The following is a 10,965-nucleotide window of genomic DNA, read 5'->3' as shown; positions in this document are numbered from 1 at the left end:
CAACGGGGACAAAACCCTCCACCTGGGAGGCAGTTTCAGACCTCCTCTGACAGCTGGAGCCACCTCCCCATTTCCAGCTCAGCTTATTTGACATTATCCTGTAGCTGGAATAGCTCCTCCTCTCCCTGTTAGCACAAATGCAGCAATCCCAGCCCCCAACCCTTGTCCTGCAAGGGGCTAAACGGGTGAGGTGCAAGATGTGCTCCCCGTGCCCCGACCGCCTGCATGCCTGCTCCAGTCCAGTTCACCTACCTCGACCAGGGGAGACCAGAGCCACCCCCACCATCCAGCGAGGCCTCAAGGTCTCCCGCTCTCCCGCCTGCATCAGCTCTCCGGCGCGCAGAAGATGCCTCCTCCCTGCACGCTCTGACTTCCACGCCCCGGCCAGGGCCGTCCGGTCTCAGAGTGGCCAGGCGACGCGGGTCGTGGCACTTTGCAGGCTGCACGGCGTGGGGACTCGCTATACAAAGCTGTGGCTGCCCGCCTGCACCCCCCCTCTCGGCCTTTGCTTCCCCATCTCTCTTCAGTTTTGGGGCTGCCAAACCTTGCAGTCTTGCTTCCGCTTCTGGCAGCAGGTCCAGCCCCGCCTGATCTGGGCAGCAAGTCCGAGGCTTCAAGGAGCAGCTCTTTGCTGACCAGGCCTTGACAGCTCTCTGCTTACGCCCCTGATAGCCTCAGAGGGTCAAACATCCCGTCGGGTCTGGAGCCCTTTTCTAGCAGGGGCAATGACCGGAGCCACGGGAGTGTGGAGCCGGCGTTCAGCGGGCCACGTCTTCTGCCTTGACCGCTGTCGGAAACTGCCAGGCTGCCGCAAGCTGGAGTCAGAAGCAAGATGGGGACGGCTAAGGGCGCGTGCCGGTCGTGCTCCCATGTGGGTGCGAGTGCTGGAAGTCACCGGGAGACATTTCAGGGCCTTTGGATCAGGTGCGGGCTGGAAAGCGGCTGAACGGCTGGACTGCAAAAAGGACGCTGGTTGCTGCCATTCGCCCCCTCTTCTTGCACACCTGGAGCCCCCCCTCTCTGCACACCAGCTCCCTGCACCCTCCTCCCCTGCCCGCAACCCAGACCAGCCCCCTCATGCCCAGGCTCAGGCAGCTCAGGGCCCCCGGCGCTTGCACTGCCGCCTGCCTGGTCCTTGCGCTGCTCCCTGCTCCGCAACCCCAGCACCCCGTGGGACCTGCACCTCAGCCTGGGGCCGTACAGCTGCAGCTCCAGCCGTCAGCCGGTCACAGGTGCCCTGCAGCCATTCTCTCTCAGAGGGGTCAGCCCCTGCCCCATGGCTTCGGGGGTTTCCCAGTGCCTGGCACAAAGTGTTGCAGGAGCTGAGGCTGTTGGACACCTCTTCTCCCGGGGCGATGCAGTGGGGCAGGGGGAGAAAAGCCCTCCCTGGCCAAGAGGAGGGAAGCCGGTTGTTGCACGGCAGCCCCCAGTGCCACATGGTCTCTGCCTGGGGAGGGGCGGACAGGGTCCTGCTCAGTGAGGGCTGCGCAAGTCATTGCCAGCGGGCTGGAGGGAGGGGACAGGAGATACTCGCCAGGCACCGGCAAGGGCAACCAGACACCACCTTTCAGAGGTCCCTTGGGGGACCTGGTCCCTTCTGCATCGGATCGAGGGGGCGGGGAGATGGCTGCTGGCCTTCAGATCTGTGGCTGTGCACAAGAACTGTGACTCCATGACCCAGTGCCTGGGGCGGACTGCTAGCGGCCCTGTCTGACCCGGCCTGGGCTCCCCCAGCACAGCCGGGCAGGTGCTGAGTTATTGCCCTGCTGATTAATGGCCTTGTGCTGGTGACACCAAAGCATCATCACCAGATGGCGCTAGTTCGTGTGTGTGTGTGTGTGTGTGCGTGCGTGCGCGCACGCGTGCGAGCATATGCACACGCGTGTGTGCATACGTGTGTGTGCACACGTGCTTCTGTCCATCTGTGTGGTGGAACGTGGCTGCCCCGGCTGTCTGTGGGGGGTGGGGGGGGCGGTGTCCCACCAGGACAGACGGTGGGCAGGCAGGTGGGGGGGTGCTGTGTCCCAGCCTGCGGGACCTCGTGCTCAGCTCTGTCAGCCGAGATGAGTGGGCTTTGGGGCTGGTCTCCCCCCTCCTGTCGCAGGAGGAACCGCCAGGCCCACGGGTCTGCCCCAGCGCCTTGCCCTGCCGCCGCCCGGCGCCCTGCGCTCTGGTAGCGTGTGGGTGAGACGCGCTCCGCTGATCTCAGAGCCTTTCCTTCCTGAACAAACATTTTCCATTCTGAAATAATCTCTCGCTAAATTTAGAAGGGGCTAGATGCAGCAGAGCCAGCGGCGGGTCCCGGGGCCGGCACATTCCCCACATTGCTCGCCTCCCATCCCCGCACGCCCGTGCCGCCAGGTCCACGTCTGTCCGTGTGCAGCGTTGATCAAAGGCACATGTGAGGCTCATGCCAGCGCGGCCCGCGCTCCCCGGGCAGCTCCCACGCCCCCCCAGCGGGGCCGAGGCCGAGGCCGCGTCTGCAATCGCAATCCACAGCCGTTCGGAAACCACCTCCCCATCTCGCTTCCTCCCAGCTGACTTCCAGGGGAACAGAAGGAGACTGTTCCTACCAGGGAGGAAGTCAGGCCTGAGCCGGTTGCTTTCCAAGCACCTTCCAGGACAGGGTGCTGTGCCCAGGGCGCCGGCCCTGTCCGCCGAGGGGACACGCGGCAGGCGTGGGGGACGGGGCCCCAAGGAGGAAGCCGGGGAAAAGCCCAGGACAGGAGGCTGGGCAGCTTGGAGTGGCAGGCCCCGTGCGCTCTGCATCGGGCATCCGCTTCCACCGCGGCTTCCACCCGCTTTCCTCTTCTCATCACGGAGCCGCCTCTCCGTCTGTCCCCGAGCAGCAGGCTGGCGGGGCACTGCCCGCTGGAGACACGCGGTTGCAGGCCCGGAGGGGCCAGCAAGGCAGCACCTGGTCCCTTGCCCACGCGTGACCGTGGGGGGAGCAGAGACAAGCCCTGTCCCCGGCTGGCGTGTTGGCTCCAGCCTCTCGCTCTGCTCTGCAGAACAGGGGTCCTTGCAGGCTGGGTCCGGTCACCCCCGACCTTCTCCTCTGCAGTATCTCCGGGGCCGCGGCTGGCGGCCAGCACTTGCTCTGCTCTTGGGGGGTCTCCGACCTTCGCAGTGGTCAGCCCCGGGCCCAGACAGCACAGCTCGCTGCAGCCCCTCCCGCTCCCACCGCCCCAGCCCCCGGTTTGAGTCCTGCTGGCCGTGGCCCTGGTGCTCGGCGATCCGGGTGTGGATGGCCCAGGCCCAGGGCAGCCCCTGAAATGCCCCTCGGAGGACAGCTCCCGTGGGCACCGAACCAGGTTTACCCCGTTGGGCAGTGAGCACTGGATGGTAGCGTCTTGCTGGACCTCCGGCCAGGCCTGGGAACCGCCGGCACGGGCTGTCGCATCCCCGCTGGCTCCAACCTTGTCAGCAACAGCGTCGCTGGGGCCCAGGCATGTGGCCTGGTCCCAGCAATAGTGCCCTGGTGGCCCCGCGTGTGCGGAGGAGCTGCTGACCCCAGCCACGGGCCCTCCGAGCGCCCTGCCGGGGTCCCAGTGCAGGAGAGCTGGGGCTGCGGGCGGGGACAGAGGAGCAAGACCGGGCAGGGCCAGCAAGGCCACTGCACCGGGCCACGGTCCTTGCTGATCTCTTAGACCAGGACCCACCCCCCGGCCAATGCCAGGGCTCTGCAGACCAGGCCCGCCGGAGCGGAGCGGGTCAGGGCCCCGGGAGGCATGTGGAGGAGAGGGGGAGACAGCCGGGGGCCGAGGACCCTCCACGCAGGCTGGCTGTGCCGTCTGCAGGCTGTTGCTCAATCCAGCCGCCTGCCAGAGCCACTCAGAGCTTTCCCGGCTGCAAATGTTCTTGTAAACAGACGCGCTCCCCCTCGTCCAGCAGCGCCCGGTTGCACGTGGCCCCGACCGGACCCCGGGGGCCGGGAACGCCGGGAGCACGCGGGAGCCTCCTTGCACCAGGGACTCGGGATCTGGCAGGGCTGGCAGGAGAAAGATGGACGAACGGCTCCCTGCCTGCTCCAGCCCCCCACGCTGCCCGGGTGGGCTGCCCTCGGGCCGGAGCCGTTGCAGCGCTGCTGCACCAGGAAGCTCCGTGTGCTGTGCCCACGTGTGGCACGTGGCCTCGCAGCGCCACAGCTGAGCAGGTGCCTTGCCCCTTCGGCTATGTTTAACCTCCCTCCTGGCTCCAGGAAGCTGCCGCTGGCTGGGAACGTCCGAGAACCGGGCCCGCGCGTCCGGGAGGGATGTCCTGTTTATGACTCCGGGCCAGTGGCACCAGCGAAGACCGAGCTGGGGGAGCCAAGCCAGTTGGCAGGCTGTGTGGAGCCCCGCTCAGGAGGGTGGAGGATGGAGAGAGCCCGGTGGGCCCCAGACACCTCGCACCATGGGTGGCCCCAGCCAGGGCAGAGCACGGCCCCCCTCGCAGAGCTGCCGCGCTGGGGCGTGAGAAAGCTTCCCAGGACGCGGGTTCGCGTTTGTCCATGGGCTTCGGGCTTCTCCAGGATCAGGCCCTGAGTGGGACACGGGGAGTCTCCCCCCGGGCGGATGACGGCCTGGGCACGTGGAGCATCTGCGTGGGGCTGGCAGCGCGTGACCAGGGAAGGGGGAGCAGCGATCGGAGCAGCCACAGCCCCGCTGTCTGCCCGCAGCCGTACACAAAGCCTCAGAGCGCGTCCTGAAGGGGAGGCTAATTAAAGACGGGGCGGTGCATGGAAAAGGGGGGAGGACGTGGCCCGGGAGCACCAGAGGCAGCATCTGCCAGGCCAGCCCCACGGTCCCGCCACAGGGCAGCGGGGAACGAGGCACACTTCATCCATCTGGAATTCGGCAAAGCCTCCAAAATGGCATCGCCGGGATACTCCTAGCTGCACCGCGCGGGAGGCGAGGACCAGGGCAAGGCCGGCGAGGGGGACAGTGCGGGGAGGAGGTGGCAGCCGGGGGGGCCAGGGCTGCTAGGGGCTCGGAGCCCGTCGCAGGTGTTGTGTGGGGCGGGTGGGCTCAGGTCCTCCAGGCTGGAAGGTGGTTTTCCCCCGATGATGGTCTGGGCCCGGGTGGTAGAGACCCCCTTCTTGCCAGGCTCGCTGCCCCTGCCAGAGCCCGCTAACGTCTCCGGGCGGGGGGACTCGGCCGCACAGCCCATGGCGACCGGGAATTGCTCCCGCGCTTTCCCTCTCGCTGGCTCCTTCCACCCTTTGGCTCGGGGCAATTGAGGCTGGGGGCATCTGAACCCCAAGGCCTCCAGGCCTGGGGCTCGCACGCGGGATGCCTGCCGTAGATTTGGGAGCGCTTGCAGCCCCAGGCTGAAGAGTTTGGGGTGGGGGAGACTGGCCAGTCCCCGGGCCACATGGGTGTGAGCAGCAAATCTCTGCTTGATCAATGGACTCGGGACCTGATTGGGCCCCAGGCACGAAATCTAACCCCCCCCCCCGCCCAAATGTCCAGGTACCCCTGTCACCGCCGGCCCCCCCCCCCGCCCAAATGTCCAGGTGCCCCTGTCACGGCGCGCGTGGCCGGGCTGCAGCCGCGGGGCCTGTGCGGAGCCCCGGTGCTCCCGGGGGTGGAGCAGGGCAGGGCGGCGGGCAGCCCGGGCACCGGCGACCAGGGGTGCCCCCGGGGTCGCCGCCTCCCGCCGCGGGCAGAGCGGGCGGGGCGGGGCGGGGCGGGGGGGGGGCTCCGCGTCGGCCTGGCCCGGGGCCGGGGCGGGAGGAGCGGGGGCGCGGGGGAGGGGGCGGGAGCCGGGCGGGGATCGGGTTTCAGCAGCAGCCCGCGCCGCCCCGCTCCGCTCCGCTCCCAGCCCGGCTCCGGCTCCGGCTCCGGCGGCGATGGGGAGCGCGGCGGCCCCGGCCCCGGCCCCGTGCCCCCGCGGGCGCCGCCCGGGGCTGTGAGCGCCGCGCCGCGCCGAGCCAGGTGCGCCCGCCGGCGGGGCACGGGCGGGGCGGGGCGGCCCCGGCCCCGGCGCTTTGTTCCGCTCCGGCCGCGGCCGCGGCGGCGGGGGCGGGGGTGCGCGGGGTGCGCGGCGCGGGGTGCGCGCGGGAGGCAGGGATGCGCAGGGGGCGCGGCCGCGGGGAGGGGGCGCGGGCCGGAGGGGGCCCAGGAGAGCGCGCCAGGGGTGCAGGGCCGGGGGACCCTGCCGGGCCGGGGCGTGTGCCGGAGGGGGGCCCGCAGGCGGTGCGTGCAGGGCCGGGGGGAGCAGCTCCTCGCCGAGGCTTTGGGCACTGGGCTCTGGCTGTGGTGTGCACGCATGTCTGTGCGCTCCGTGTGTGGGTGTCTGTGCAACGCTGGGTCGGGTGCCCGTCGTGTGCACACGAGGGCTGGGGTACGGCGTGTCCTGAGTGCCGCGGGCTGAGGGTGGCCACACAAGGGCAGGCCTGTGGCACTGGCTGCCCCGCCGGGGGCCCGGCTGGCCGACACCGGGAAGCACGGGGCTGAGCCAGCATTTCCAGTCCCAGGTGTGCAGAGATGGGACGGGGGCCCTGAGCCCTGACCCTGGGGCTGGCCCCGTCACCATGCCCTCCATGCTCAGGCCCAGGCCATGAGTATAACTGAAGCCCCCCGAACCCCAACTTGTCCCCCGCCCCCTCCCTCAGCCCCTGCCCAGCCCTGGGGTCCGGCCGGGCCTCATGCCTGAGGTATCTCTGCTGGGGGCCAAGCAGCCCCCAGTATGATCAGCGCCATGGTGCCTGGGTGACACAGGGCGGCCTGGCTGGGCCCAGCAGGCTTGGGTGGGTGTGGAGAGGGGGCCAGGGCAGCAGGGCAGTGCAGTGGGCAGGGCACAGGCTGGACTAGACCAGGCAAGGCGGGGGCAGGTGGGGAGGCAAGGGCGGTCTGGCTGCAGTGCTCGGGAAGGTATAGGTGGCAAGGGCAGGCCGGGCAGCGCACGGGTAGGTGGCGAGGGCGGTCTGGCTGCGGTGCGCAGGCTGGTGGTGCAGGGGTAGGTGGCGAGGGCGGTCTGGCTGCGGTGCTCAGGCCGGGCAGGGGTGGTGCGCAGGTGGTGGTGAGGGCAAGGGCGGTCTGGCTGTGGTACGCAGGCCGGGCGAGGGCGGTCTGGCTGCGGTGCTCAGGCCGGGCAGGGGTAGGTGGCAAGGGCGGTCTGGCTGCGGTGTGCGCAGGCCGGGCGGCGCAGGGGTAGGTGGCGAGGGCGGTCTGGCTGCGGTGTTCAGGCCGGGCGGCGCAGGGGTAGGTGGCGAGGGCGGTCTGGCTGCGGTGTTCAGGCCGGTGGCGCAGGGGTAGGTGGCGAGGGCGGTCTGGCTGCGGTAGCAGGGGGCGGCGCAGGGGTAGGTGGCTGCGGTGCGCAGGCCGGGCGGCGCAGGGCGGTCTGGCTGGCTGGTGCGCAGGCCGGGCGGCGCAGGCGGCGCAGGGGTAGGTGGCAAGGGCGGTCTGTGAGGGCGGTCTGGCTGCGGTGTTCAGGCTGGGCAGGGGTAGGTGGCAAGGGCGGTCTGGCTGTGGTACGCAGGCCGGGCGGCGCAGGGGTAGGTGGCGGAGGGCGGTCTGAGGCCGGGGCGGCGCAGGGGTAGGGTGGCGAGGGCGGTCTGGCTGCGGTGCGCAGGGCCGGGCGGCGCAGCGCAGGCCGGGCGGCGCAGGGGGTGGGTGGCGAGGGCGGTCTGGCTGCGGTGCGCAGGCCGGGGCGGTCTGGCTGCGGTGCTCAGGGGTAGGTGGCGAGGGCGGTCTGGCTGCGGTGCAGGCCGGGCGGCGCAGGCTCTGGCCTGCAGGGGGCGGCGCAGGCGTAGGTGGCAGAGGGCGGTCTGGCTGCGGGTGCGCAGGTGGCGAGGGCGGTCTGGCTGCGGTGCTCAGGCCGGGCAGGGGTAGGTGGCGAGGGCGGTCTGGCTGCGGTGCGCAGGCCGGGCGGCGCAGGGGTAGGTGGCGAGGGCGGTCTGGCTGCGGTGCGCAGGCCGGGCGGCGCAGGGGTAGGTGGCGAGGGCGGTCTGGCTGCGGTGCGCAGGCTGGGCAGGGGTAGGTGGCGAGGGCGGTCTGGCTGCGGTGCTCAGGCCGGGCAGGGGTAGGTGGCGAGGGCGGTCTGGCTGCGGTACGCAGGCCGGGCGGCGCAGGGGTAGGTGGCGAGGGCGGTCTGGCTGCGGTGCGCAGGCCGGGCGGCGCAGGGGTAGGTGGCGAGGGCGGTCTGGCTGCGGTGCTCAGGCCGGGCGGCGCAGGGGTAGGTGGCGAGGGCGGTCTGGCTGCGGTGCGCAGGGCGGGCGGCGCAGGGGTAGGTGGCGAGGGCGGTCTGGCTGCGGTGCGCAGGCCGGGTGGCGCAGGGGTAGGTGGCGAGGGCGGTCTGGCTGCGGTGCGCAGGCCGGGCGGCGCAGGGGTAGGTGGCGAGGGCGGTCTGGCTGCGGTGCGCAGGCCGGGCGGCGCAGGGGTAGGTGGCGAGGGCGGTCTGGCTGCGGTGCGCAGGCCGGGCGGCGCAGGGGTAGGTGGCGAGGGCGGTCTGGCTGCGGTGCGCAGGCCGGGCAGGGGTAGGTGGCGAGGGCGGTCTGGCTGCGGTGCGCAGGCCGGGCGGCGCAGGGGTAGGTGGCGAGGGCGGTCTGGCTGCGGTGCTCAGGCCGGGCGGCGCAGGGGTAGGTGGCGAGGGCGGTCTGGCTGCGGTACGCAGGCCGGTGGCGCAGGGGTAGGTGGCGAGGGCGGTCTGGCTGCGGTGCTCAGGCCGGGCAGGGGTAGGTGGCGAGGGCGGTCTGGCTGCGGTGTGCAGGCCGGGCGGCGCAGGGGTAGGTGGTGAGGGCGGTCTGGCTGCGGTGCGCAGGCCGGGCGGCGCAGGGGTAGGTGGCGAGGGCGGTCTGGCTGCGGTGCTCAGGCCGGGCAGGGGTAGGTGGCGAGGGCTGTCTGGCTGCGGCGTTCAGGCCGGGCGGCGCAGGGGTAGGTGGCGAGGGCGGTCTGGCCTCGGTGCGCAGGCTGGGCGGCGCAGGGGTAGGTGGCGAGGGCGGTCTGGCTGCGGTGTTCAGGCCGGTGGCGCAGGGGTAGGTGGCGAGGGTGGTCTGGCTGCGGTGTGCAGGCCGGGCGGCGCAGGGGTAGGTGGCGAGGGCGGTCTGGCTGCGGTGCGCAGGCCGGGCGGCGCAGGGGTAGGTGGCGAGGGCGGTCTGGCTGCGGTGTTCAGGCCGGGCGGCGCAGGGGTAGGTGGCGAGGGCGGTCTGGCTGCGGTGCGCAGGCCGGGCGGCGCAGGGGTAGGTGGCGAGGGCGGTCTGGCTGCGGTGCGCAGGCCGGGCGGCGCAGGGGTAGGTGGCGAGGGCGGTCTGGCTGCGGTGCGCAGGCCGGGCGGCGCAGGGGTAGGTGGCGAGGGCGGTCTGGCTGCGGTGCGCAGGCCGGGCGGCGCAGGGGTAGGTGGCGAGGGCGGTCTGGCTGCGGTGCTCAGGCCGGGCAGGGGTAGGTGGCGAGGGCGGTCTGGCTGCGGTGCGCAGGCCGGGCGGCGCAGGGGTAGGTGGCGAGGGCGGTCTGGCTGCGGTGCGCAGGCCGGGCGGCGCAGGGGTAGGTGGCGAGGGCGGTCTGGCTGCGGTGCGCAGGCCGGGCGGCGCAGGGGTAGGTGGCGAGGGCGGTCTGGCTGCGGTGCTCAGGCCGGGCAGGGGTAGGTGGCGAGGGCGGTCTGGCTGCGGTGCTCAGGCCGGGCAGGGGTAGGTGGCGAGGGCGGTCTGGCTGCGGTGCGCAGGCCGGGCGGCGCAGGGGTAGGTGGCGAGGGCGGTCTGGCTGCGGTGCTCAGGCCGGGCGGCGCAGGGGTAGGTGGCGAGGGCGGTCTGGCTGCGGTGCGCAGGCCGGGCGGCGCAGGGGTAGGTGGCGAGGGCGGTCTGGCTGCGGTGCGCAGGCCGGTGGCGCAGGGGTAGGTGGCGAGGGCGGTCTGGCTGCGGTGCGCAGGCCGGGCGGCGCAGGGGTAGGTGGCGAGGGCGGTCTGGCTGCGGTACGCAGGCCGGGCGGCGCAGGGGTAGGTGGGGAGGGCGGTCTGGCTGCGGTGTTCAGGCCGGGCGGCGCAGGGGTAGGTGGCGAGGGCGGTCTGGCTGCGGTGCGCAGGCCGGGCGGCGCAGGGGTAGGTGGCGAGGGCGGTCTGGCTGCGGTGCGCAGGCCGGGCGGCGCAGGGGTAGGTGGCGAGGGCGGTCTGGCTGCGGTGCTCAGGCCGGGCAGGGGTAGGTGGCGAGGGCGGTCTGGCTGCGGTGCGCAGGCCGGGCGGCGCAGGGGTAGGTGGCGAGGGCGGTCTGGCTGCGGTGCGCAGGCCGGGCGGCGCAGGGGTAGGTGGCGAGGGCGGTCTGGCTGCGGTGTTCAGGCCGGGCGGCGCAGGGGTAGGTGGCGAGGGCGGTCTGGCTGCGGTGCGCAGGCCGGGCGGCGCAGGGGTAGGTGGCGAGGGCGGTCTGGCTGCGGTGCTCAGGCCGGGCAGGGGTAGGTGGCGAGGGCGGTCTGGCTGCGGTGCGCAGGCCGGGCGGCGCAGGGGTAGGTGGCGAGGGTGTCCTGGCTGCGGTGCTCAGGCCGGGCAGGGGTAGGTGGCGAGGGCGGTCTGGCTGCGGTGTTCAGGCCGGGCGGCGCAGGGGTAGGTGGCGAGGGCGGTCTGGCTGCGGTGCGCAGGCCGGGCGGCGCAGGGGTAGGTGGCGAGGGCGGTCTGGCTGCGGTGCGCAGGCCGGGCGGCGCAGGGGTAGGTGGCGAGGGCGGTCTGGCTGCGGTGTTCAGGCCGGGCGGCGCAGGGGTAGGTGGCGAGGGCGGTCTGGCTGCGGTGCTCAGGCCGGGCGGCGCAGGGGTAGGTGGCGAGGGCGGTCTGGCTGCGGTGCGCAGGCCGGGCGGCGCAGGGGTAGGTGGCGAGGGCGGTCTGGCTGCGGTGCTCAGGCCGGGCAGGGGTAGGTGGCGAGGGCGGTCTGGCTGCGGTGCGCAGGCCGGGCGGCGCAGGGGTAGGTGGCGAGGGCGGTCTGGCTGCGGTGCTCAGGCCGGGCAGGGGTAGGTGGCGAGGGCGGTCTGGCTGCGGTGCGCAGGCCGGGCGGCGCAGGGGTAGGTG

The 10,965-nt window shown here is 72.7% G+C and overlaps 1 protein-coding gene across 1 annotated transcript in view; it reads left to right on the top strand.

Moving 5' to 3' along the window:
• The first annotated feature begins 5,445 nt into the window (after positions 1-5,445).
• The window catches only part of DCHS1 (dachsous cadherin-related 1), a 40,828-nt gene continuing 35,308 nt past the window's right edge, over positions 5,446-10,965 (top strand). Inside the window, 1 exon segment of the mRNA XM_090062713.1 lies at positions 5,446-5,918. Within this exon segment, the coding sequence (XP_089918839.1) occupies positions 5,446-5,918 (473 nt within the window).

The sequence above is a fragment of the Crocodylus siamensis genome, chromosome 1 (assembly GCF_052110815.1).
Source record: "Crocodylus siamensis isolate JL-2025a chromosome 1, ASM5211081v1, whole genome shotgun sequence".
Taxonomy (NCBI): Eukaryota; Metazoa; Chordata; order Crocodylia; family Crocodylidae; genus Crocodylus; species Crocodylus siamensis.
Note: the sequence above shows the minus strand (reverse complement) of the source record. Positions and strands in the feature narration are given on the sequence as shown.